At 43.3% G+C, this 27,876-nt stretch overlaps 1 protein-coding gene across 1 annotated transcript in view; it reads right to left on the bottom strand.

Moving 5' to 3' along the window:
- LOC101397906 (protein mono-ADP-ribosyltransferase PARP14-like) overlaps positions 1-23,664 on the bottom strand; it is a 45,362-nt gene extending 21,698 nt beyond the window's left edge. Inside the window, exons 1-12 of the mRNA XM_087439702.1 lie at positions 23,428-23,664; positions 22,032-22,156; positions 21,245-21,278; positions 16,817-17,059; positions 14,286-14,522; positions 9,920-12,165; positions 7,641-7,877; positions 6,865-7,086; positions 3,902-3,980; positions 944-1,093; positions 565-627; positions 56-223 (exon numbers count right to left, since the gene is read on the bottom strand). Of these exons, the coding sequence (XP_087295828.1) occupies positions 56-223; positions 565-627; positions 944-1,093; positions 3,902-3,980; positions 6,865-7,086; positions 7,641-7,877; positions 9,920-12,165; positions 14,286-14,522; positions 16,817-17,059; positions 21,245-21,278; positions 22,032-22,156; positions 23,428-23,614 (3,991 nt within the window). The 5' untranslated portion in view covers positions 23,615-23,664. The remainder of the gene's footprint in view (positions 1-55; positions 224-564; positions 628-943; positions 1,094-3,901; positions 3,981-6,864; positions 7,087-7,640; positions 7,878-9,919; positions 12,166-14,285; positions 14,523-16,816; positions 17,060-21,244; positions 21,279-22,031; positions 22,157-23,427) is intronic.
- Between the last annotated feature and the right edge of the window lie 4,212 nt (positions 23,665-27,876).

The raw sequence follows: 27,876 nt of genomic DNA, 5'->3' as shown, positions 1-27,876 counted from the left end.
AATCTACGAGAAAGTGGACGCCTTGGGATTTCGCCTTCCGGAGGAGGCCACAAACCTGTCCCAATGGCTGGGAGGCAAATGGACGAGTAATTCCGCTTTTCACACTCTTGTAAAACACAGGAAACGGATGTCTTGACATCCTTTCCGCCAACGACATGAACAATGTTCTTGCACTTCAGTGATCCTCCTTCAGTAATTATATAATCATGGTTGCCCTGCTGAGCTGGGAAACACAAGACAAAAAGATGCAAAATCAGATGCTGAACCCACTCTTTGATTGCTTAGAAAGCAAAATGTCTGATTTGGCAAATGAAGCGTTTTTTTGTGAATGAGAGACTCCTGAAATACTATTTTGGAGAAATCTTTCTTGCTTACCCTCTTTTTTGAACTGTGAGATTACTTTTCACTTCTAATTCTCTACATTTGGAATTCTTTTGTAAAATGTGTGATTTTAAGATTAATATGCTGTCTCCCCAATCCCAACACTTTCCCCAGCCTCTCCATAGCCTCCCATTTTCAGTTTTCCACTTATGATTTAGGACCAAAAATAGCATTGTGCTTTACCTTGGCGAGAACATTCCATTTCCACACTTTGTCCGGCATGTTCTAAAATTGCTTTGGAGATCCCTACATGAGAAAATCAAGATGGTCACAAATATGAATTAAAAAATCCATATAGTGCATTTTAATCAGAATGATTGCCTCATTATCCAAATGCGTTCCCTATCATCAAAGGAATCCTATAACCCGGGTATTTCTGATAAAAAGAAGAAAAATTCATGAAATAACTGTTACCAATTATGAGAAACCATGTCAAAATAATTTTAAAATTCTTAATTAATATTAATAAACCAAAGTTGTAGAAACCAGTTTGGCTATAGGAACCTCCCTTATGGGATCTACTGTGACTATTACACTAGTCAAAATCCTATAAGTAAAGTACCTGCTTTGAGATTAAATGTGTTTGATGTTGAATTCACAATCACATCTGCCTCTTCTTTGGTGATATCTCCAGAGGCCACCTGGAAGATGATGGGACCAATCTTCATTTCATGCACTCCTAAAACAGGGCTGGAAAGAGTCCCATAGAAACCTGAAAAGAATACAAATGGAGTCCAGAACAAGTTGGCAACAGCAAGAATGACTTAGGTCTCATGCTCCTCACGTGTTCCCCTCTCATACTTCTTCCCCCGCTCTCTCTGTGATCTCTGGCCTTTAACCTGGCCCTTACCCTGAGCCCCAGTGATGATCTGCTTCTGAAAAAGGATTATGAAGTATAATACATATCAAACATAGACTTCTGGTGCAGGCCAAGGTGAAGTTAGCCCACTAGAGCCCTCTCTCTCCCACTGATTACAACTGAAAATGCAGGACAAAGAAGAGAAGCCACTAACTGAGAACTAAAAAGTGAACAATGGCAGGCAGATTGGGGAAGGGAGTCAAAATTGAAGAAGCAACCTCATACACTGCTGGCGAGAAGGCCAACTGGTGCAGCCACTATGGAAAATGGTTAGGAGAGTTCTCAAAATATTAAAAAATAGAAATACCATATGATTCAGCTATTCTACTACTGGGTATTTATCCAAAGAACATGAAATCAATAATTCAAAAAGATTTTTGCACCCCTATGTTCATTGCAGCATTATTCACAACAGCCAAGACACGGAAACAACCCAAGTGCCTATCAACAGATGAATGGATAAAGATGTGGTGTATATATATATATACACACACAATGGAATACTACGCAACCATAAAAAAAGACAAAATCATGCCATTTGCGACAATATGGATGGACCTCGAGGCTATTATGCTAAGTGAAATAAGTCAGACAGAGAAAGACAAATATTGCATGATTTCACTCATATGTGGAAGACAAACAAACAAACACATGGATACGAAAGACAGATTGGTACTTACCAGAAGGGAAGGGGGTGGGGGGAGGGCCAAAACGGTAAAGGGGCACATATGTATTGTGACGGATAAAAACTAGACTATTGGTGGTGAACATGATGCGGTCTATACAGAAACTGATATATAATAATGTACACCTGAAATTTACACAATGTTATAAGCCAATATGTCCTCAATAAAATAATTTAAAAAAGAAGAGGCAACCTGTAGGGGAGGCAGTTTCCCATTTTGTTTTGTTTTGAAATTTTTCCTCTTTTCTCTCCCAGCTTTGACCCAAGGGTGGCCCTAGCTGCAAAAGTGCACAAGGAGCAGAGGCAGCAAAACTCGCAGAGAATCCCTGCCCTTGTGTCCAGAGGATCGGGAAGAGGGGGCCCCGTGAGCTAAAAAGCAAGAGAGGGAATCTTCACTATTTTCCACATTTTCTCTTTTTTAATCCAGGCCCTGCCCCAAGGTGACTCCAGTTGCAGAACTCCACAGTGGCAACACAGGGAGCTACAACTCCGAGAGACATTCTGTATTTCTATCCAGAAGAATCAGGAAAAAGGATCCTTGTGGTCTGCAAAATGTTTATGTGTGTGTGCGTGGTGGGGGGGATCCCTGTTATTTATTTTTTTGTCTCTCTTTCCTCTCTCCACTTAGCCCAACGGCTACTCTGATCATGCAAAATTATGAGGCAGCAGAACAGGCAGCTTAAACTTTGAGAGAACCCTGTCTTTCTGGCCAGAGGACCTAGAAAATGGGCTCCCACAAGCCAGAGAGTGTAAGCGCAATCCTGGAGAGGGGAGAGCTGGAGCAGGTGATCCCCTGTTCTGTGTACAAACAGGAATAAACTCTGAGCTCACCCCGGGGCTGCACACGTGGGGGCAGACCCAGCAGCGCAGCAAAGGCTTTGAGAACTGAACTGACACGGGACCCGCTGCCCACACAGAAGGTGAGACAGAACCTTAGAATGAGCTCACTCCATTGACTGCCTGCTTAAACAATCACCATCTTCCAGAGGATTTTAACAGGACCCAAGTCTCACAACATAATATCCAAAATGCCTTTCATACAAAGAACCAGAAAAATGTGACCAATTCTCAAGGATAAAGACATTCAATAGAGATGTTAATCTCAGGATGATCCAGATGTTGGAATCATCAAACAAAGACTTTAAAGCATCTGCTATAACTATGCTCCCGGAGGTCAAAGTAAAGACATTTGAATGCATGAAAATGACTTGGAATGAATGGAAAAATAGTCTCTGCAGAGAAATAGAAACTATAAAATAAGATTCAAATGGACATTTTAGAATTTAAAAATACAATATCTGAAATAAAAAATTCACTGGATAGGCTCAATAGTGTAGTAGATAGAGAAAAGAGTCAGTGAAGTTGGAGGTAGATCATTAAAAATTACCCCATCTGATTAACAGAGAGAGAAAAGATTAAAAGAAAAAAAAAGAAGAACAGATCCTCAGGGACCTGTGGGACACTATCAAAAAGTTTAACATTCATGTTATCGGAGCACCAGAAGGAGAGGAAAGAGAGACGAGTGCAGAAAAAATATTTAAAGAAATGACTGAAACATACCCAAATCTGATGGAAGACATACATATTCAGATTCAAGAAGCCTCAGCAAACTCCAAACAAGATCAACTCAAATATAGCAACAGAAAATTTGACAGAGGAGAAGCATTTCGTTGGTATTTTCTCTTTAAATGAGTCTATTTCTAAACACACATCACATCATCCTTAGAAAACAGTAGCCTCATCCTGACTTAAAAACGCATTGTACAGATTACATGACTTGGCCTGCGTACTCTTTCGCTCCAGATCACATAAACATGGCCAGTGTCTTGCATGGTCAGGGGCATGGAATATAGTTTAATATCTTCTGTATCACCAATTTATTTTTCCATAAAAATCATCACTACCATCTTTCACTTATGACTGAATAGTTATTTAGCAACTAGAAATAATTTTGCAATTTAAAAGCTTTACTGAACCTTGTGTATCTTCAGCCTTGGGAATTTTGTCACTGATGAAATTTCCATTAGCCATTCTGACAAATTCATCTGAAAATGCCTAGAAATACAAAGACAGTTTTGACCACTACAATCCTCAGTAGATGAAAGAATTTGATTCATCAGGGCTTTTGATCCTGCATGCACACATATTTAGGAGAGAACACCTCTCAAAGTATTATTTATTTTCATTATAGATTTTTAAAGTTATGAAAATAATACATATATTCTGTTTGTACAAATGCAATTCTGTTCTACAAATAATTTCCTATGAAAATTATCAAAGATGTGAACAAAGATATAAATGGAAAGATATTCATTACAGTGCTATTTATAATCAAGGAAAAACAAAACAGTTTGAAAATTCAACAGGGAAATGGTGAAATAAATTTTAGTATATCCATGTGATAAAATATTTAGCAGCCATTAAAAATTGCATTTCCAAAGAATAGTTAATAGAAAAGGGAAATGGTCATTTTATACTATTAAATGAAAAAAGAATGATATTAAATTTCATACATAATCCCACTTTTAAAAGTACACATGTATCAAAGAATCCTGGAATGAAATACAACTAAAAAGAACTTATGCATTTTGTATTGTTCATAGTTTCTACAATGAACGTGTATTACGTCCATAATCGGGAAGAGCAAATAACTTGCCAATTGTTGAAAATTCAGTGCTAAGAGAAAAACCATCCCAAGGACCCAAACACCTCAGTTTGTAACTTCTTATTTGGACCAGGAGAGGAATGGCTAGGGCACACGTGCTTTCTGAAGGAAGAGGCTGGTGTCTGTATTCCAGGGTTAATAAAGGCATGAATTCCATTTCTTTGCCTGGTAGTGACACTTGAAAATGATCACTTTCTTCCTCCATGTAAACAAACCACAGAGAATTTTGTTGGAAAAAAACAAGTAACGTCTTGGCTAAAAGGCTGATGCAATAATGAGAGAGAGAGAGACTACAGAGCCAGGGCCTGAGGCTCACTGCCCTCCAGAGGCCAGGCAGGTAAGCTGCATGTGTAAAGGTGGGCTGGGTTAACGCTGGAGAATGACAGAGCACCTGCCACTCAGCCACAGCAAACTGTTCATGTAGAAATCCACGTTCAATGTGCCAGAACTTTTGAATTTTTAGGTTACAGTGGACATCTGGAGTTTTATGTGAAATGTTTGATTCTTAAATGTTAGCAACTGATTCAAATTTTTTAAAAATGGCCCACATAAGCCCATCTAGAGGTCATGTTCAGACCACAGGCTGCTGTTATGCAACCTCTGTCACAGTCTCCACCTACAAACATCTCAGTAAGTTTTGCTGATTTTGGGGAAAATATTACCAAAGTTTAACTGTCTTTAAAAGTCATCAGAGAAAAAGCGTCACAGCCATGTATGGAGTATCAATACTATTTCCAGTGACAGTAAAGGTGTCTGTATAGACTAATCCTTTTGCAGAAGATTTGCAGAGTACTCTGAGTCTTTAGGAAAGAAAATGAAGGCTGGAGTGACACAGAAATAGTGAGATTCGAAGGTTCAGGTCCGTGTCACACACTTACTCTCCTATTCACTCAGCCATTCATTCAAAAACTCTCAGCACTTCATGTCTCTAACTTAGTTCGAACTATTTTATGTGTATAAATCTTAGCTCCCAAAGTATGATTTATAGGAGGGAAAGTATGTGCTACATACCTATTCCATAATCCACATCACCTTGTACAATGCAAGTCATAGCGAGGTTGTTCAAAAACCATTTATTTACTAGAAATTACTGTAATTATGCAAGCCAACCAAATGAACCACATATTTTGCTTGGGTGGTTTGGCCATCTGATTAGAATTTAAATTAGATTTGTTTGCTTCCAAAAAACTTAAAGGTAGTGTCTAGATGCAGAAAAAATTAAGTATGACCTAAGAATTCAGATGGTCCAATGATCTGTGGACATCTCTTGGGTCGCTGACCTTAATCTGTTTAATTCTTGCACTATCGTGGAACTTTCAAACATTTAATGTCATCTGTTCTACTGGACTCTAAGGACGTGGAGGACAGGGATAATGGCCTCTTATTAAATGCCTCTCATTCTCCCATATTGCCAGTGAGTCCAGCGGCTCACCCATAGCTGATGTTCAGCAAATGTGAGCTGGTTGACGGACTCTCTATGACCGAAGATAGTTCTGGGGTTTCTGGTCCCAACTCTCCTCCTCCCATGGGGATGTGCTGAGTTCATTCTAACCACACCCTTCAGTTCTCTCTCATCCTGACTTTCTCCCATTTATAGGATCACAACTAGGCTTTCATATTATGTATTAAAACTTCTATGTTCATATAGAAGGGAATCCTATAGATTAAAAGAGGGTTAAGGGATATGTCAACTCCATTGCAATATACGGGCCTTATTTGGATTCTGATTCAAACAAACAAGCTGTAAAAACAAAATTATACATTTATGAGACAGTTTGAAATTTGAACATTGACTTGATAATTGATGAAATAAAGATATGATTGTCAATTGCTTTTGTGTGTGAAATAGTATTGTGGTTATATTACTTTTTAACAAGACTCCTAAAGTCTAAAATAAATACTGAATTGTTTATTGGCAAAATGTATATATCCGGGATTTGCTTCAACATAATATGGGAGGAAGGGAAATTAATGGAGATAGAGATGAAACACATTGGCCATAGGTTGACAGTTGTGAAGATGAGTGATGGGTACAGGGAGCTCATTATACTATTTCGTCTACTTTTGTATATATTTGAAATTTTTCTTAATAAGAAGCAAATTTTTTCTATATCCATAAATTTGTTTAAAATTTGCCATGCTACAACTAGTCTACACTACTCTTTTACTTTCCAGTATGGGAAATGCATGAAAGAACAACCTATTAGACCAAGAAGACATTTGAGAACATTAGGGCTCAGTTGCCAAAATAACCAGAAATGAGTGAGACTGTACCTGAATATTTCCAAGATCATTCGGGCGCAGGAGAAAGTGGACTTCTTGTAAAGTTGTCAGTTGACTCTTGCTACGAAATTTGAACACTTCTGAAATAATTAATTCAGCAAAAATGGTTTTAGGAAACCCCAAATTTCCAGTTCCTATTGCTGGAAATGCAATTGATTTCAAGGACAAGCTCTCGGTGATTTTCAAACATTCTCTGATTATGTCTTTCATGATCTGAAAAGCACAAAGCACATCCTTATACATTTTGCATAGAAATAGGAGTTAGAACAAAAAGAATAAGAATTTAGCAACTTTGTGGTCTCTGTCTACTCCTTTTTGCTTCAACAAAAGCAGGTTAAGGACAGTGAGAAGGAGAAAGAAAAATACAGGAGTAGATGAGGAAAAGGAAAGGAGAATGTGAGAGACCCTCCAAAAAGATTCAAACTCACTCATCAGTGAAGGAAAGAAGCAAAGCAAGGACTCTTCTAATCCTTCATTCTCTTCTGTTCTTCATGCCCTCGCCTCCCTTCCTCACTAAAGACACGCTGTCTTCAATAACTCTTCCCTGAGCCCCAATGATGGCTGAGCACTAGAGTCAATTTATATTATTAACTAGTCCTCAGGAGAAGTTAGTTAGCTACAGCTGAAAGAAAAGGCCATAATGATGGAACCCGCCAAGAACGTGACGTTATTACAGAAGAGAAGCAGACAGGGTCCAATCTACATTACACTGAAAGGAGAGTCCAAAGGGCTACCCAATTCCCTGGAGAATTTAAAACCAGGCCCACCTCCTGTGAAGACACGCTGCCATTACTCCAGTCCGGAGCCACCACATGAAGCACACGGTGGCAATGCAGATTGCAACCACTGGTTTGGAGAATCGTGCCCACGCTAACGGTCATCCCTTGTCCGGCTGTGTTCAATTCCTCCTGGAGTTGTGGCCCAGCTTTATCCAACAGGGCCCGAGAAAGGGGCCCTTTATTAAGCGCGAGATCCGAGGGAATGGAGTTGACAACAACATCAGTCTTGAAGACAAAACCAACACTTTGTTTCAAATTCTAACAAAACTCATTCTTCAAGGATTACTATATTTGAAGCACTGGGCTTGGCACAATGGGGGACAACTAAGGTGATTTAGTTTTCAGAGATTGAAATACCACCTCAAATCAAAGTGTTATTAGAAACTATTTAAATAACACTCCAGGACAAAAGAGTTGTCAAAAAGCAATATATAGGTGGTATGGGATCCTTGAAAAAGTCCAAAGGAAGTGCCTTCAGTGACTAGTGAAGACACCATGGGCGATGTGGGGTCTGAGAAATGGGAATAGTTGCAGCAGGCAGAGAGAGACAGGGAAGTCATTCAGCAGGGGGAACAGCATGAACATAAGATGTAGGTTGTGAGCTGTGAGTAGATTAGTTTGACCTGATAGAGAGCTTCTGCAGCAAAATGATGCAAACCAGGCCAGAAATGCTAGCTTGGGGGTAAAATGTGGAGGGCCTTGAGTGCCAAGCCAACCGGACTTCCTGACAGACAGTGAGGAGCCATGGAAACTTTTTCAGCAAGATGGTTAGTGTAGGCAGATTAATAAGGCCAGATTAAAATGCCAAGGAAAGAGAGGAGAGGGAACATGACCAAGAAATTTTCAAAGCTGCCCGGCATGGGTCACCAGGGAATAATGTGTAGCAGGTACTGTGGCATCAGAAGCCACACATCTATGGGAATGAAAGGATTGAAAGGAATGTCTCACCATTCAGGGTTCAAGGTGGATGAGGAACGGAACTCATTCCAATCACTGACTCTTGGTTAAAAGAGGCTTTTGTTCACTCCTTTGTTCGTTTTTAAATGAGGAACAAAATTATTTTTAATATTTTGAAATTGTGCAATGGTTAAGAGCCTGAACAAATTCCAATCCTGGATCTACCACTTGTTAGCCATGGGACTCAGGCAAATTATTTAACCCCTCTAATTTTCATTCCTTCATCTGTCAAATGGGAATAATAATCCTGGAATCTACCTCATGGCACTGAAGGAGAAAATGCATGCCAAGCACTTAGCATGTTGCCTGGTACATAGTAAATAATCAATGTTAGCTATTATTCTTGCAGTTGTTATTTAAGCTTATTGTAAGTAGAAATCTAATTTTTAAAAATCTTTCATTATTATAAACTAACAAAACATTTTTTAAAAAGCAACAACTAGAACAAAAAAAGGAGGATGACCCACAGAATGGGAGAACATTTTTTCCAATCACATATCTGGTATCCAGAATATATAAAGAGCTCTTAAAATTCAATAATAAAAAGACAACCCAATTTAAAAGTGGGTAAAGGATCTGAACAGACGTTTCTCCAAAGAAGACATGCAAATGACCTTTCCTGGGAGTCCCTTCCCCAGGACTGCCCACAAGCCCCCAATCAAAGAATAAACACCTGGCACAGCCCTGGGGGCTTCCAGGGCTGCTGTTCTGATTAGTTAGAGCCTGTGTTGAAAAGGTTGTTAAATACATTTTTGAGAAACATGTCACCCCTGGCCAACCCACAAGAATTGTCCCTGCATAATACCCTGTCCATTCCCAGGCCCACTTTCTACTTTCCTCCCCACATTCTCTTACTGGTCTTGGGTGCCGATGGTCCCCCAGACTCAGGCCCCTTGCTCACTCCAGTTCAGCTCCACTGACAAGATTCCTGTCCTCTGACCCCATCCTAGGCTCTAATTTTTCTGTATCTGCTATCAGTAAACTTGACAGGAGATTAACATTACATTTGCCAAAATACAACACGTGTAAAGGCACTGAAAAAGCATACCAAGCCTTGTAAATATGAAGTATCATTGAGGATTTTCACATTTACTGGACACCTAGTGATCTGAATACACTTCCAGTTCCCACAAATAACTGGCCAATCTCTCTCAGCAAATGTCTTGCTAAGTAGCCCAATTTTCTGAGGAAACCTGTTTCGAAGCAGAGATGGAGGGCGTAGGATTCTCTCCCTTGGTTCTAATCTCCCTTTGGCAACAGACTGACTGTGACAGCACCTTGGTGGGTGTTCTGTACGTAGGGACACTCACCGTTGCATTCTGCACATCTTCTTTCACCAGCAGGATCCTCAGGCCTCCTGGGGACAACAGAACTTGTCCATTTCCATGATCTTTTCTCAAGCTGGGCTGGACTGCTGCTGGAACACTGGGCAGGGAAGCAGTACCAGGCAGGGTGTTTTTAAACATAACTTTCACAGCTTCAGCGAAGGCCTCAACAGTCTTCTCAGCTGTATCCACCAGGTAAATCTCTTTCAAGGTGCGTCCATCCCAGTTATCCTGGAAGTGTTCCTTGACAGCCAAAACAATGGTCTCCACACACTGGAGTAAGGGAAAGCCCAAGATTCCGGAACTAACAGCAGGGATGGCTATGGACTGGCACTTGTGGTCTTCAGCCAAACGGAGACTTTCTTTCACAGCTCTCTTTAACTGGCCCACACACCTCTGGGCCTCATCTCTGTTCCACCGGGGCCCCACTGCGTGGATCACATGGTGGTATGGGAGCTTTCCTGCTTTCGAGATGGTGGCATCGCCAGCTTGGATCTTGCCCTTTCTCTTCACTATCTGGTCACAGTCTGCTTGGAGCTCAGGACCAGCTGCTTTTAAAAGAGCAGCAGCCAGGCCGCCGCTGAGTTTGAGGTCCTCGTTTGCTGCGTTCACCACCACTTCAACAGGAAACCGTGTCAAGTCGCCCTGCTGCACAATCAGCGAGACCCCAGAGGCCACATCTGTCCGAGAGAAGGACCTCCGCCTGTCATTGCTGCCTCCCTCGTTTTCCTCATTCTTCTGTAGTGCAATAAAACAACCAAACAACCGTTTGACCTCACTTTTACAGTACCGTGCTCTCTCCTGGAACACCTTGCTGGCTCCTGGCTTATTGATATGGATGCTTTTAACACAGGCTGAGTCCCGGGCATTCTTGACCATGTTCATTCCCTCTAGGACTTCTGCCTTTGGGCCAGTTAGTAAAATGCCTTTTGGTTTGTTCTCAGGATTGAAAGTTACCTGTACATTTTCCGTCTTTAGCTTTAACCAGAGTGGCTTCTCTTGTGCCTTTATATAACCAATAACCAAGGATGGCTTTACTTCAATAAATCTCTCTATTTTCGTGTGTTTTTCCACGAAGTTAGAAAGCAAGCCATGGACTTCATTGACTTCTCTCACACAGCCTGCGATGATGACCTCAGCCGTGGTTTCTGAAATTAACTCACTGATTATTACCGTCTTTGAGGATGAATTATAGTTCTCATGCAAATTGCGAGTGAGTTCTTTCCATTTCTTGTCATTAAGAACTTCCCTGTCCTCGACATCAATGTGCTTATAAAGTAAGGCACTGACCATCTGCTTTTCAGCTTCTAACAGAACTTCAGAAGAACAGCTGCTTAAGAGAACAGCTCTGCCCTCTAGCTCATAAACGGCAAGAATTTTCTGTGCTATAAAAAGAGACTCAGAGAATTCTGCACAGTCTACCTGTTGCAAAAACTGGAAAACCTCCTTGGGAAACTGAATGTTTTTCTCAGCCATGGTGTGCACCGTTTCCTGGAGTTCACACTTCACTTTATACACATCTGCTCTGAGTCCTTTCAAGCACAAGCATCGAGTGGCTTTATCATAAGCCATCTCCATCTCTGGGCACTCCATGCGGAGACGCTCCTGGACACCACTGTGGCACAGAAGAGAATACCTTCCTGGAGAAATGGCCACTTTTTCCTTCAGACTTTGCTCTTCTCTTTTAATTTTTTGAGTGGTGCTTTCTATTAATTCCTTGACGTGTGGCTCAATGTTTTGTACATCCTCTGATTTCCCCACTAAGGTTACAAGCCCCATACTTGCATCAAACTCCAACAAAATCCTATCGTCTTCTAAACCATTTTTTATGGCGTCCCACACTATTGGATCCACTTCAAATAGAGTAACTGTATATTTAGACCTGATGCCAGAGAATGCTGTGGAAGCGTCTTTCTGCCAGGTCTTGATTCTTCGTCTTCCTTGGTTGACTAAGGTGGCTGCAGGTCTGATGGTAACTTCACCACTGAGTTGGGACCATGTTAGCTCACAGTGACAACGTCTCACTTCATCATTTATCTCCTCAATCAGGTGATTCTTTTTCTGCAAGAACTTCCATAAGGGAAGATCCAAGGATTCTCGGAATGGGGCTGGAAGCTTGATCAGAGGCTTCTCCTTTCCATACAAGGCTGTGCCCAAAGATGTATAATATGGGAACACAGACAGCGGCATATTATTGAGGTCAAGTTTCTTGGTCATGATGGTGTCTACCACTTAAAAGGAAAGAAATAAAATAAAGTAATCCCAGTGTAATGTGTTTCAAATGAGAAAAAAAAAAAAAAACACTGTTCCTCTTCTAGAGAAAAAAATCCTCATGTTTCTAGAACTTTGATGTTACAACATGCTATTAAAAAGCAGCACTACTCTCAAGGTTCTCAGATATAAACTGATATGTATTAACATTGCCTCGTATTCCTCATTCAGTGGAATAATTAATTCCCAGCCAAGATCACTCTAAGTTGAAATTCTGTTGCATAAATTCTATTTTCTATTTTTCTGATAACACTGATATGTCACCACCAGGTTAAGAAAGAGATAGGACTTTAGTCACAAGCATGGGGACAACATTTGCCCCAGCGTAAAGAATACTTTGGTGCTCAAAGCAAAGCTCATCTGAGTATCATGCTGTTTCTTCTTCTTGCACAGTTCCACGATTTTAGGCTTCACTGATGACTTAGATTCCAATGGAAACAGTGAAATACAAGATTGATAAATAGATTCTGTTTTTAATACAGCGTTATCTATAGTTTGCCTCATTACTGGTAACCCATTTTAAGTGCTAAAATATCCTACATGAAAAATTAATGTTACAGGTGAATAGGAGATTGGGAAAAAGTGGAGAAGTTAAAAGCGTGGATTATGGGGCCAAAGGTTCAAATCCTGGCTCTGTCACTTACTAGCTGTGTGATCTTGGTCAAGTTACTTGACCTTTCTGTGCCTCAGTTTCCTCGTTTGTAAAACAGCGATTATAATAATAGCAATGCCCGTAGAGCAGTGTCTGTGAATGCACTGTGTAGCACGCTGCAGAGCTACAATGTAAGTCATAATTATAAGAAGGAACAGCCAGAGACAGAAAAAGAAAATCAGTGAATCTCAGACCACGGAGAACAGGGAATGAGTGAGTTTGGAGAAGGAGGCGTGATCAACATAGTCAGTTGGTGCACAGAGGTCAAGGTCATACAAAATCTTTGAGTGTGCCCCGGACAGTTCACATGTGTGGCTCTGGCATAAGATAAACCTTAATTAAATAGTTCCTATTATTAGTTGTCCACACGTAATGTAGACATTCTGAGGAAACACACAACTACCCCATGCCCTCAAGATGTTTGAAAGCCCCAAAGCTGTCGACTCTACCACAGGCTGGGAGGTTGACTTCTAGGGCAGAGAGCTGTATGTAGCTCTCTCCCTGGGCCCAAGACCAGGCTAAGGGAGATTTAAGGATGTGTGACAGAAGCTCCACTTTCGTCCCTTTGCCCAAGGAACACGACGTCTTTCATTCCATCTTAATCCAAACCCAACCTTCACCCTAGTTTCCCCCACTCATAAAAGCTGAAGGGAGGTTCCTCCAGTAGCCCCACGAAACAATTTCTCTTAAGTGGGTGGCATACCACATGATCCTGTCTCAGCTTCCCCCAGGTAGTCCCAGGCACGACATTCCTTCTCTCCCTAAGAAGCCTGGCCCCCTTATTCCTACTCCCCAGCCTCGACCCTCTGAACATCAGTGGAGACTCAACATTAGTCTCCAAGCTGCCCTCTCATGCCTCAGAGAACTGGCCGTCTATGTAGACAAAACCCTCCGAGTGCCTCCCTAAGGTTCAGCTGGACGCGGTTTTCACAGAGTCACTGCAAAGAACAATCTGGCTGGCATCCACCGATCATGTGAAATGAAGGCACTGACAGGTAAAAGGGGAAGCAGCGATACATTACAGGGACTGTACGTGTTTCTGAGTATTTCTTTACCTAACCTTGCCGAAATTAACTTGAGAATTTCTACCAAGTGTACAGCTACAACACCGATCATCTTTTTTTTAATACAGTATTTCAAAGATTCTAAGAATTACATATTTTTCAGTCCATCGTAGGTAGAGACTCATGCGAGAATCTCCTTATATCTTTCAAAAACCTGACGTTGCTTCTCTAAAGTTTGAATCGCTGTCTGGCCTCATCAAGCATCATATCCCAGATGAACAGAATTACTAATTGGATTTCCAATTAAATATAGGAGCAAAAAACCAAAATACATCAGAATTCAACTGATAACTCTTAAGATCTGCTAAAATATGGTTTAGATTATGCCAGGTAAGGTCTACAAAATCAGGCTAACAGATATTACCTCCTCTGTCAAAAAATTCAATCAGAGCTGAACTCTCTTCAGGAAAACACTCAATGCTGACAACTCTTCCCCCTCCATTACGAGGATTTTCAAATAAACTTTTTAAATCACCGTCATCAACACCAGGTGGCAGGTTTTCAACCCTGACTTTTTTTGTCACTTCCAGAAGTCTTGGAGAAAGCTGGAGCTCTTTCACTGTATGGTGGTTGGCGCAGTCATCAACAAATTTCATGACATCTACAAACCAAAAGCAATCAATCAGAAAATTATGTTTATATCCTTGTATTATTCAAAAGAAACTGTCTGAATATTAATTGAGATAAGGGAGAGAGCTAAGCACTGAATTTTTAGCCTCAAAATTTTAATTCCTACATGAGAATTTACAAGCCTAAAACTCCAGGTCTCTGAATGACGCACATGAATGTCTTACCTGCATTACTGCCACTGAGCTGTGTCCCTGCCTCCAACCGCGGCTGTCCCCACCCCTCCCTGACAGTGTCGCCCGAGTGCTCTCTCCGCAATACAAATCTCCTCATCTCACTCCTTTCTCTAGCCCTTCATGGCTCCCCATTACCTGCAGGCGTGAGCTCACACTCCGTAGCTGGACTTCTGGTGCCCTTGGCTATTTGACTCCAATTTCCAAGCATCACCTCTGGTTATTTCCTGCCATTCATTTTATTTTCCATGTCGCCACAAAAACTAGTCGCTACTTTCAAAACCCCGTTCTCTTTCGCCATTATATATACAGTTTCCTGTGCCCGAAATGCCCTTCTCCAATTTTCTATTCTGGTCCTACTCCTCCTTCAGGACTCAGCCCAACGATCTCTTTCAAATAAATAAATATTGGTGGCGGGCCCATGATGTACCCGGCACTGTGCCAGGATCTGGGGATAGAGAGGTGAATATAACAAGCCCTTGCAAGTTCATCTTCCAGGAGGGAAGAAAAGTAAGCAAATTACCTATTGTGGGATCAAATGAGGAGGGAAGGCCAATACTGGGAATCAGACAAGGATTCCCAGAGTAAGAGGCCAGGGTTTCTAAGGATGAAGAGGAATTTACCAGATACATAAGGGGAGGAAACATTCCAGGCAGAGGGAACAGCAGTGGCATGAAACAACACAGTGTATCTGGGACCTGACAGACTGGTACTGCTGGAGGGTAAACTCCAGAGAAGGGAGTAGGCAGGGCAAAACGAAGCCGCCTTGTTAGCGTCCCCTTTCCCCCCACTCCCCACAGCCTCCTGTTCATGGCTGAGGGAGGCAGCTTCTCCTCTTGCATCTTCATTATTCATGTACATATGGGTTTCCTCCCCGCCCCATATGAGCTCCTCAAGAGCAGGAACCAAGAATTATTTATCTCTGTACCATCAGCACTTAGACAAGCATCTGGCACTAGGTGTTTAAGATTTTTCATCAGTGAACAAAAGCAAGTCCATTTAGTTTTACCTTTATAAGAAATAATCATAAATTTGAAATAAGAAGAGCTCCCTTTATCGAGTCCTTACCATGTCTCAGGTACTGTGTTAAGAGTTTCTTAAACATTATCTCATTTAATCCTTCAGAAACTGTCTTAGGGAGGTATTAATATCCCCATTTTATAGATGAGGAAAGTGAAGCACACAGAGGATAGTAACTCGGCCAACCTCAGATAACTAGCTAAATGGCGGAATTAGAATTTTGACTTTATGACCTGTGCTCTTAATTAGCCATTCCACTGCCATGGCCAAGGAATAGTAAGGGCATGTGATGGGAAAATATCCTTGTCCTTCTGGAGATGGCTCTTCCAATCTCAGAGCGTGTCCACAGACTCCTGACACAGACCCTAAAGAGCACTCACTTTCTGCGTCACATGCACTGACGCATCCCTGCATACGTGATGACCATGAAGGTACTGAGGAAGTCTAAGGTAAAGGGGGTAAGAGAACAGGCTGTAGAGGTGGGCTGTCTGGGTTCACATCTAGTTCTTTTATTAGCATATCTGCCCCTGTCTCCTCGACTGTAAAGTCAGGAGTGATAATAATAATCTCAAAAGGTTGTTGAAAGGAACAAATAAATTAATACAGGTAACAAGGGGTTTGCTATTATTATCACTACCTTGCGATAAGTCCAGTTTGGTAACACGGATCATATTTCCTTCTTCCGAGGAGATAACACAGGTGAAAACACTGACTCCTCTGCCTGGAATCACTTTAACAGCCTTGGACTTTAGACTTCTATTTGCGTGTGTATCACTCTCTCCCTCTCTCTCTCTCTCTCTCTCTCTCTCACACACACACACACACACACACACACACACACACACACACAGACAAATCATACAATAAAGTTTGATCTACTAAACACACCTGAACTTGGTTTCAAAAGAAATTTGCTTCTCTTTCAAAGTAAAAAAGCATCTCTATTAACTTGGAGTTCCCTCTTACTGGCGACTAGAAAGAGCCAAACTTTCAGAGACGTTCCATAAGCTGCATGTCCCAAATGCCAGACTGTGGTGCAAAGAAAACTGGCAAATGAAGCATCCCTTGATCTTACCTATATATTTTTGAAAGGTAACTATGGCAACATCAAAATCTCGTATTACTTCCAGTTGAAATTCATCACTGGACAGGCCACTTAGGTTCTCCACTACAAAGATTAACATTATATCCGTCACATGTGCCTTGAGATTTTCAAATGCAACCAAAGAGGAAATATTTTCACATTCTTTGGGGATATTTTCCATTTTCTCTGATCTTCTATTGAGAGAGAGTTTTGTTTCCAGTTCTTCTGACACATCTGATTTTCGGGAGACAAAAGAGGTACAAGATGTTATATTTATCTACCATGGTCTTAGCAAAGTAAGTTAGCATAAGACCTTGCCCTTTCTCTTTCCCAATCTCTTGGCTAACTCAAATAAAAACAGATCTTAGAAGGCTTTTTGCTTAATTTAATTAAAATAAAATGTAACATTTAACTGTTTATTATTATTAACTTCAATTTTATTACACTCATTTCTGTCTTGTCTCTCTAAGGAGCTTGCCTTATTTCTCACAGCACTTGACTTATATTTCTCTCACAGCACCATATTATGGTTATGGAACTGAGCTTCTCAAAAGCAAGGGACATATTTATTCGTCCTTGTATTGCTGGCACATGGCACATACTTGAGGCTCAATAAGTGTTTGCTGAATTAGAGATTTACTGCTTGGGCCACTTGAGAAAGCATGACTGTCTGATGTTGTCCCAATATGGCTCTGAAAAGCAAGAAGTTCCTATCACTAAAGAGAAAAAACAATGTTTGCAGTGAATGACTAAGAACTCCACATAGAAGGTGAGATGGCCTAGAGAGCTGCATGTATACAGCAAACTCACTGAACAGCAATCACCCCAGCCAGCTTGTTCCTCTCCATTCTTGACCACAAGTGAGTTACATACACACCTAAGGTCAGTCTCACTCTGTGCTTGTCCAGTGAAGCATGTGTACGATATGATCTTTACGCATTCTGTGAGCAACTATTCAACTGGGGCCTTATTATGTTCAAGGCACTGGATGTGTGGAGAGGGGTGCATACAAAAAACCTTAGATAAGGAACAGATTTTCTAACGGAGGTACCCAAGAAAAATGAGAAAGGGAACTGACGTTTGTGAATGTTTATTATGGCAGAGTAAAATGCTATCTGCTCACCAAATCCATTTTGTTTTTTTCCTGGGCAACATTTCCCAGACTTCCTGCAGTTCAATTCCTACAGTAGAGATGACGTGGCTAATGGAATATGGGTACAAGTGGTGAATTCTACCCTTAGGCCTGAGCAATACCAATCTCCTGCATATGAATCTCCATTCTCCCTTGCAGTGACCTTGGAGGCCACATGTCAAAGATAACGTTGTCAAAAGACAGAAGGAGCCTGGATTCCCGGATGACTGCGTGGAGCAGTCTAGACTCCCCCACACCTCTCTAGCTGCCGTCTACACTGACCTGTGACTTGGGGGGGTTGTCTGTTACAGCAGTTAGATCATCCTGAAAAATACTCCTGTTATGATCTGGATGTGGTACCACACACACACACTCATGCCAAATAAAAAATAGCTTAGGGATGTGATAATAACATAAATTAGGTATGATAAACCAGAATGACTACTGGGCTGGGGGTGAGACTGTATGAGTTCAACCCCTGACTCTGCCACTCTTTAGCCATGTGACCTCAGGCACATCTCTTAATTATAAAATGACAGTATTGGACTAAGTGAATGGTAAGAGCTTTTCCAGCAACATAGCTTCATAACCCCATGGCTATTAGAACTTCATCACAAGAGAGGCTTAGTTAACTGTCAAATAAAGAGCATCAACAATCAAACCAGGAGTCCAAGAAAGACAGAGAAAGGGATTGGGCTGGCTTGGAAAGGCCTCAGAGAAGAGGAGGAAGCAGAGTGGATCTTGGAGGGCATATACAATTGAGGTAGAGATGAGTGGGGTAGAGGGTATTGCGAGCAGCAGCAGTCCAGGCAGAGTACTGGGATTGCACCAAACTGTTTAGGAAATGGCGATCTGACTGATGAGGCACAAGGAGCACTTATATGCAGAGACATAAGAAATTAGGCTGGAAAAGTCGGCTTCATCCAGAACGTGGTCTGGACTTTATCTTGCAGTGGGTGGTAAGGGTGAGGCATGGAAGGCGTCTGTGAAATAATCGCAGGATATTCAGCAATAGTACAAAGGACTGGTCAGACTTAAGGAGAAAGATATAAGATACAGAGACCAAGCAGGGCACTCCTGCCATGCTGGATTTGTGAGGTAATAATGGGGGCCTGCAGCAAATGGAGGGATGGATGAGGAAACCCTAAAAAAGAAATTGATAAGTCTCTGTGCCCAACATACGTGACAGCTTAAAGAAGAGAGATGACTGAAATTTCTAGTAGGTGATGGGCAGACTGGTTGTGTACTTCGAGAGAAATAAGGAAGCCAGAAGAGGGCACAGGGTTGGGGAGAAAAATGACACAGGTGGCTTCAGACATGCTGGCTCTAACATATTTTCCAATAGGAAGGTCAGACACAAGGTCTGGAATTGAGAAGACAGCCCAGGCTGGAAATACAGATATGGAAAAACCACAATTTGCCAACCACGAGAGTCCAGTATTTCTCTGCTCTTGCCCTTCTCTTTTCTCCAGGGTCTTCCAATTGCTGGTTTCCACCTTTCAGGCCCAGCTCAACTCAGCTTAGCCTGGAACAGGACACAGGCTCAGTGCTCACATCCCCTGAAGTTGGTGTGTGCCTTGACTGACCTTTCCCTGCTCTGTCAATTCCTTGTCAATCTTGAACTTTATGCTCTGGGTTTCAGGCACGTCGAGTACATTCATGGTGCAGCATCCTCTGCTCTCCACATTCCTGAGATATCAGACCTATTAGGGAACTACCTTCCACTCTCATTTTGCTCAGTTCTGAAAACTGTCTACATTATTCCAGTTAATTTCATGAGTCCTATCTTTAGGGCCATTGTCAGGATTCAGTGTGGAGCAACCATTTAACAACGGACCTCCTCTTCCATCTCTTATAGGGGCCAATTTAAGTATCTTGTTGAAGACCACCCAACTTCCTGGCTGGTTACTATCATTAGAGACTGGGGCAGGTAAAAACAGGTTAGTAAATGGGTCTAAAATCTGCAGGAGAAATGAAAAGTCCATTGGTGGAATGGGGCTGGGAATACACATGGGGTTTTAAGCAAATCTGAAATAGTGCTAACAAATCAGTTAAGACAGAGTTAGGGTAAAATCTATGAAACTATAAGAAACACAAACTTGATTAAATTCTAGATGTGGGCAATGGTACAGATATAAATGTACAAATATTAGGCTACTTTCTGGGCTAAAATTGAGCTTGAGGGTACAGCACATAAGACACCTTCCAAGAAACAGATAAGGATTTAGGGGGTCACAGTGAACGCTGGGAGTTGAGTGAGCCAGTCCCATAGCTGAAGAATGGAAAGCAGGAATTACTCTAAAGAGACGAAAAATCCCTCTCTCATAAGAATCATGAGGATCTTAAGAAAACCATGCATACTAGATTCTATAGTTCAATAGCATGTCCATGTTGGGTAAAACAACCTATACATCCTTTTTTTTTGCCAAGTAAAGGCAGCTCTCATCCTACTGCCACTTTCAAAAAGAGAAAGTTGTAAAAAATCTAAATATGTTCTCAAGACAATTTCAATTTTAGAGGACAATATTTACACACTGTTTGGAATTCCTTTTCCCCGAGATGTGGATATACGTATCACTTTCTCTCTCTTGCTCAGCCATTCAGCATACTTCATCATTTCCTCCCCTTTCTAACAGCATGCTTAGCCAGGAAAACCAGTCACTTCTTTAAATGTCAGGTGGTACCACAGGCCAACGCCCAGGCACTGGTTAAGCAGCAGAGTCCACAACAGCTTCTGGGCTACAGGCTGCTTCCTACAGCAGAGGGGACGAGGGGAGCTGCTGCTGGTCTGACGGGCTGTACCCACCTCCTGCACCAGCGCACAGAAGCTTGTGTCCACAGAGGACTCACACCTTCCTGTCGTGGGTCCAGAGGACAGCACCCTCCATACCCAGTGCCCAGAAACTGACTTAGCCACACCGGGCACCCACCAACACGTCATGTCCTTGCTTCTCCACGGCTGGTTGGGCACAGGTGGGCTCTAAAGGTCAGTTTCTCACCACCTCCCAGGCACCTCTTTGTCCTCCCTTCAGTTGCAAGGTGTTTCCCAGTCCCCACGGAGAACTGTCCCCACCCTGCTGACCTGAGCCCTTAGAGTTCAAAGGGCTGCCCCAGTGTCTGCCCTCTGCACAGCTGGCTGAGAGTACGTAGATGACGCAGCCCAAGGCATCTCCAAGCGGAGCAAACCCTGCCTAGTGAAGTCAAGAAGAGCATGACCTCTGCACTTGCCATCTTTAATAAAAGCAAAACTGCCCAGTGAAGGCCAGTCATCTCAACTGAGACCTTACCTGGTTCTTTGACATGTTCTTTGGTCTTGGATTCCTGAAATCCAAACAATAAAGTAGCATTAATAAATTACAATAATTTCTTTACATTAAGAAAATGTCCCTGGGAGCAGCCTGGAGCTGTAGGGTCAATAGAAATGATCATGAAAAGCTCTGGCAATGATGCTGTTGAAGACACCTCATCTCTAGTGGCAGATCCACCCAGTACAAAAACCACTGGTAAAAACGAGTCACAAATAATAGAAACCCTCATCAACACCGAGTGTTTGGGGTATGGGCTAAGACCTAAATCTTTTCCCCATCTACCATGTATTGAGTGTTTACTATTAACAAGCACTGTGCCTTATACTGTACCGAGGTCGTCTCATTTAATCCTCACAACAATCCCCCGGGGTAGAGACTCTTACTCTCCCATCTGACAACTGAGGAAATACTTGGTGCATGCAGTATGGATGGCCGTCCCCTCAAAACCATGTGAAAACAAAACAAATATAGCACGTTCCAGCTTAAAAGTGCCTGGGAGAAACAGACTCCAAATTTTACATCAACCACCCCGATTATAACCCCTAACTCGTGACTTTTCCAGAAGGGTCTAAAATCAAACAAAAAGCGCTCCCTCCTTCATTATTCCACACCTACCCTATCCGCACTGTCACTCCCACCACGTCTGTAAGTTGCTATCTCACTCTTGTTTGATTTATTCTTCTTGTTCCACTCTATTTTCCTTTTGTGATTCCCACCCCCACACACCGTGGGGGACACCCCGCTTCCCTTTCATTCCTTTACTTACCTCTCTTGGAACTTTCCCCTCAAAGACATCATCTGGGGCTGTGGGCAACTGGACAGTTAACTTGAATGTTCCTTTTCCTGGCCAGCCTAACTCGTGGTTCTCTCTCTCCAGAACTTTTGGCCGAACTAAAAGTAAAGCAAAAAAAAAAAAAAAATTTCACAGTCAAGCAATCTTTATTCACAAAATTATTCCATGATTTCCATAGGCTTCATCATCATCAATCAATGGCTTGGTCAGTTTCCAAAGAGAGGCCTTAGTAGTGAAAAGAGGAAAAGTTGAGCAAGCAGACATGGATTTGAATTCCATCCTCAAATTTACTTTTTTAACCTTGAGCATGCTCCTTAATAAGCCTTACTTACAAAGCCTTATCTACTAATAAGTAAGTAACGAATACTCTCTTGTATGGGTGCTACTAAGTGTGGAGTAAGTTGAAGAAACATCATAAAGAACTTAGTACAGTACCTGATGCTCAGTAGGCACCCAGAAAGGTGGCAATATTTATTCTACACTGAAGGGAAATAATGAAAGCATCCCTATTGTGAGCCAGTGAGGATGGGTGCTGGGGAATGGCATGATGAAGTGCGTGTTTTAGGAAGGTAACTCAGGAGACCACTAGCAGAATGGCCACGAGCCTAGCTAAAAAGCTGTTTCAATCAATTCTTTAACCTGTGATGATAAGAGCCTCACATCCAACAGTAAAAGGAGTAGAAAAGAAGGAATGGAAGAGATTTTACAAAAAAACAAATATATATATCAGGCAGCTGGGCTGTACTGAAAAAAAGTGAACAGTGGACATAAGAGTCCAAAGACCCGGATTCAAACTCAAATTCTGCCACGAACTAGATGAGTGATGTTGAGAAAATATCTTAACTTACTCCGCTTGTTCACGCAGCGAGCTCCCATCTGAAGAGCCCTCCGCAATAGCTTGCCTATTAGAAACTGAATTCACCCTCTGGAGTCAGTCTAGATGGAACTCCCCCTGGAAACCTTCTCTTCCCTTGAAATTGTGTTCCCATAAACCTTTGGAGTTCGAGAAGAAGACAAAAATCGCAAAGGAATTGCAACTCTGCCAGTAACACACTACCCAGCCTTGTACAAATGGGGTGGGTGAACCCGCTCCCAGGCAGCTCCTTTCTGTTCTAACATGCTAAATGTTTATTTAACACTTACGCGGTTCTGCCACCACCTCCAGGCAGCACCGGGAGCGCCTAGAAGCCCGCCCAGGGGGAACCGCAGCGCCCCCCGCGCCCTCTTCGTCCATTCTGCGGGCCCCCACGCCCTCCCCCACCGCTGCTGCTGGAGCCGCACGGATTCTCCCGCTGCGAGCCCCAGCCCCAAGCATCCCCTGCAAGCAGAGCCCCTTGTCCCCTCGGACCCCACCCCCTGCGCCCCTCACCGTCCTCCGGGGAGAAGAGCACCAGGAAGCGGGGCGGGCTGCCCGGCTGCTGGCGGACCTCACACTCCCCGCCTCCCGATCTCTTCGGGCTCTGGAAGTACATCTGCAACTTGGTGACCAAGGTCTTCGGGGGGTCGGGACCCCAGGACCCTTCGACCAGCAGCGGGAAGGGGCCCGGCGCAGCCATCCTCGGCTCCGCTCGTTCGGCGCCGACTGCCGCTCTCTCGCCAACTGACTGTGCCCCTTTCGCTTTCGATTCCCAGAAAACTCCTCCCCGCCCTGGGTTTCCGTCTTCGGCTGTAAACAGCTCCCCCAAGATTGACTAGTCACCCCCCAATTCTTCACCTTCACCTGTGGCCCACAGCAAAAGCTGCCCATCGCCACCCGGGCGTCTGGCCGCCCTTCCCTTTTGTATTCGCGTCCCTAAGCTCAGGGCACTGGGTGCCGCTCACCCAGGCCACAGCTGAAATCAGCACCTTTGGGTCCCGAGTCCCTGTGCTGACACAAAGACGGCTTCATTTTTGCCGCAGGACATTTTACAAGAAAATAAAATGGCTGGACAAACTGTGACTCTTTAGAAATGTTTGCGGCCCATTTGGGGACTTTCAGCAGTCATTTAGTTGTCAGCATTTTACCTTGTTTTCCTTAATTTGCATCTGTTCCCTGATCTGTTAATATTTATATGTCTAGAAATGAGGGGTAACAGTGCATTCACAGTGTTTTATGGAATATTTACGAGGCGCCATGCCCTCAGGATGGATTCAGCAGACAGGGTTCCTGCCCTCACTGAGCTCAGGAAGCTGTGGGGACACAGGAGTTATGACAGTGGAGTAATTGCTCTTGGAAGGAATATACAGGTGTTCCTGGGAGGGGCTCCTAGCCCAGGTGTGGGGGCTCAGGGAGGGTTTATGGGGTGACATGTAACCTGAGGCTAAGGATGATGGGGGATGACCTTGGAGGGTTGAGAAGGGGGTGGTTCCATGATGTGATTTACTTCTACGGGATCACTCTGGCTGCTGTGTGCAGTAGAGCTGAGTCAGGGAGGCCAGCCAAGTGGCTACTGCAGTGTCCCAGGTGACAGATGAGGGTGGGTGAGACCAGGGTGCAGGCAGAGGAGGACCGAGAAAGGGTGGGATTCCAAATTGATATTGAAGGCTCAGCTGCAGGACTTGCTGAAGGATGTGGACAGTGAGAGAGGATGCTCAAGGATGACCCCATGGCCGTTCATGGTTGGCCTGAGCAACTGGTTAGATAATAGTGTCATCCACCAGATGGGAGCACAAGGAAGGGCCAGAAATGTGGGAGAGAGGCGGGGAATGTGTGGCCCGTAAAGAAAAGTGTTTCAAGTGAGAAGGAGGGATTCTCATTCCAATACTACCAGTATATCAGGTGAGAGAAGTGTCTCCTGGACTGCTGGAGACCTGCAAGGCACTGTCTCCTGGTGGGGGTGGGGTGGGGGGAGATGGCAGTGGATGGAGGAGTGAAAGAAAGGGAAGGAAGGGAGCAGCAAGCAGAGTCAGCTCTTTCTAGAAGTGTGACGCTGAAGGGGAAGGAGTTAGGCAGCAGCTTATGGGGTTATAGGATCAGGGAGTTGTCGCTATTTTTGTTTTCTGGCTCTTTAAATATTGTTAAGATGGAAGAGTCTTTGGCACATTTAAATATTGGTAGAAAGAAGTGAAGGGAAGGTTGAAGATACAGGTTGTGGGGGAAGGTGGGAGAGGATCCTAGAGGACGAGCCTCAGGAAGGGGACCCCTTTCCCTCTGCACCAGGAACAAGGCAGAGATGGAGTACAGAGGTAGGCAATTCTGAGTGACTGCTGATGGGAAGGTACGGCAGTTCTCCCCTGACGGATTCTGTTTTCTCTCTGAAGGAAGGGGTGAGGTCTCTTAAACTCTTGCCAAAATTAGAGCTGCTTCTCCCTGCAGGGCTGGACCTTAACATATTGTCTCTTAATCACAGTGAAACTAAACTTCAGGATGAAGAGAACCAAAGACCTGCCAAAGCGAGTTGACTGGGCTTTTGTTCCTGACCCATAATACCTGATGCTAAACAGTATTCAGATATTTTCTCCTGCCTACAGCTTTCTACCTGCAGGTAGCGCTCATCATCCAGTCCAAACCACCCTGGGCCCCAGCAGGAGAAAGTGGGGAGAACGTGGAAAGGCTGTCATGGCTGTCAGCCCCTCAGGGCATTCCCCCAAACCACACCTAAAATCAACACCCTCCTCTCCCCCAGAATTTGGGGGTCCAGAACTGGGCAAAGTTGCTCTTTTTCCTCACATCATCCTTTTACAAAAAATAAAATCAGAGTGAAACTAAAGCATTGTTTAGAGTAGAAGTTTTAGCTGGCCATTTCTGGATTTCTTTCAAGGATTTGTTTAATTATCAGCAATGTGCCTTGCCACTTGAGGTCTGCTCTGCATTCCTGGGTGGACTGGGAAGGAGCTATCAGAAGGTCAGGATGGCAGGTCTTGAAGCCAAGGGAAGAAAGTTCAAGAAAGAGCAAATTGTTAAACCTCATTAGGCCCTGAAGTCCCTGGTCTTCTCTCCTAAGTTGTTTTGACCCTATTCACTTGTTGAACCCCATCCCCCCTTCCACACTGTGCTTATCCCCCCTCACTTCTCTATCACCAGTGAGTGTCTCCCTCCTGAAAGTCATTTCCTTCCTAGGAAGAAGTGTCCTCTCAGGGGCTGGGGGAGAGTGGCCCTCCAGCATAGAAGTGGCCATGTTCACATGGCTGTGCCTTGGTTCTCCTTCCGCCTCACAGCCATGGCTGATCTTAATATCACAACCCACATTTGCATTTTTGGGCTGAACTTCCCTTTCTCTATTTCATCTGAATTTCTCCTTTCAGCTTCTCTACAAACGTCCAATAACCTAGCATCAGGCTCCTTTCAGCTTCTCTACAAATTAGCATCAGGCTCCCCATTTCTCCCACTGAAGTGTATGTTGGGGAAAGGGTGGCTCCCCACCTGTCCTGAGGCAGCGAGTTGTGAGCACCTCATGCCCACCTCTCTCTCTCACTTGGCTCCTGAAACTCCTGACCGGGTCCTTCTAAATAGGATGTGACGTCAGAAGAAGTGTCACCTTCTCTGTTACCACTCTGAGTTCAGTCCTCAGAGGGAGTCGCCTGATGGACACACCCCAGTTTCTGACCTCACTCCCGGTGCTCAGGTCCCTTTGAGTAGCTTCATCTTCAGTCCTCCACAGAGAAAGTCTCCAGTACCCCTCACTCTGCCAGTACAGTAATCGCTAATGATACGTTTTCCCAAATGGGGGTCATTTAGGTTCGCTAATACTACAGTGGGGTGGGAAGTGGAGGGAGGTTCTGCAGAAGAGTCCAGAGTAGACTTGGTCTTTCCAAGTTCGTGTGAAATAAAGAATAAAGCAGAGTAAAGATCCTTCCTGGCCATCCAGTAGGTAACCATTGAATCAGACACACATGCGTATGTCTCAAGCCCAGCAGAACTCTCAGAGAGAGTTTAAAAAGAAAAACAGGGCCGGCCCGGTGGCGCAAGCAGTTAAGTGCACATGCTCCACTGCGGCGGCCCGGGGTTCACCGGTTCGGAACCCCGGGCGCACCGACGCACCGCTTGGCAAGCCATGCTGTGGCGGCGTCCCATATAAAGTGGAGGAAGATGGGCACAGATGTCAGCCCAGGGCCAGTCTTCCTCAGCAAAAAAAGAGGTGGATTGGCAGATGTTAGCACAGGGCTGATCTCCTCACAAAAAAAGAAAAACATACAATGTTTTACTCTGACACCATACCATGCGTTATCTCTGCCAGTGATGTGCTGTTAAATATTGAACAACTAGCTCTCTAGGACAAAAAAAAGTTTGCATACACGTCTTTGTTTATTACAAATTTTGGGTATATAAATGTTGTATAGCACAAACTTTACAAATAATAATAAAACACAATACTCTTTATTGTAAATTTCAAATAGCCAATTGATCCTCACAGAATGTTTCAAAGATTTTTGCCCAACTCTTATGTTTGTAGCCAACCTATGGTTGCAATTAATGAATGAGTGTAGTTCTGACGCAAATGTTGGTTGATACTTTTGTTTACATTAACAAGTGAGATGAAAATGAAACAATGAGGACAGAACTTCTCTTATTTGTCAGTGACCTGAGCTCCTTTGCTGAATTGGATAATAGCTTTCAAATACTGGAAGAATATTTCCTCAATCATTTGTGCTCTTTACAACGTAATGGCTGCAGACATGACACACTTAAATATAAACTGCCTTATTAACATATTCTCTGTCACTTTCTTAAGTCTCGACAATCAACAAAACAATAAATCAAGCCTTGATTCGTAGTGTTTGCCAGTTTCATGGTGTAAATTTTCCCACTATGGCTGATTTTATATTCCCAGTGTGATATCACTGAGTGCAGAGCTGGGAAGAGATGAATAGTAGCACACCATTGTATACCACTTCTACC

This window comes from Ceratotherium simum, chromosome 15 (genome assembly GCF_057802395.1).
Source record: "Ceratotherium simum simum isolate JZ-2026a chromosome 15, ASM5780239v1, whole genome shotgun sequence".
Lineage (NCBI taxonomy): Eukaryota > Metazoa > Chordata > Mammalia > Perissodactyla > Rhinocerotidae > Ceratotherium > Ceratotherium simum.
This window is presented reverse-complemented; position numbering and strand designations above follow the sequence as displayed.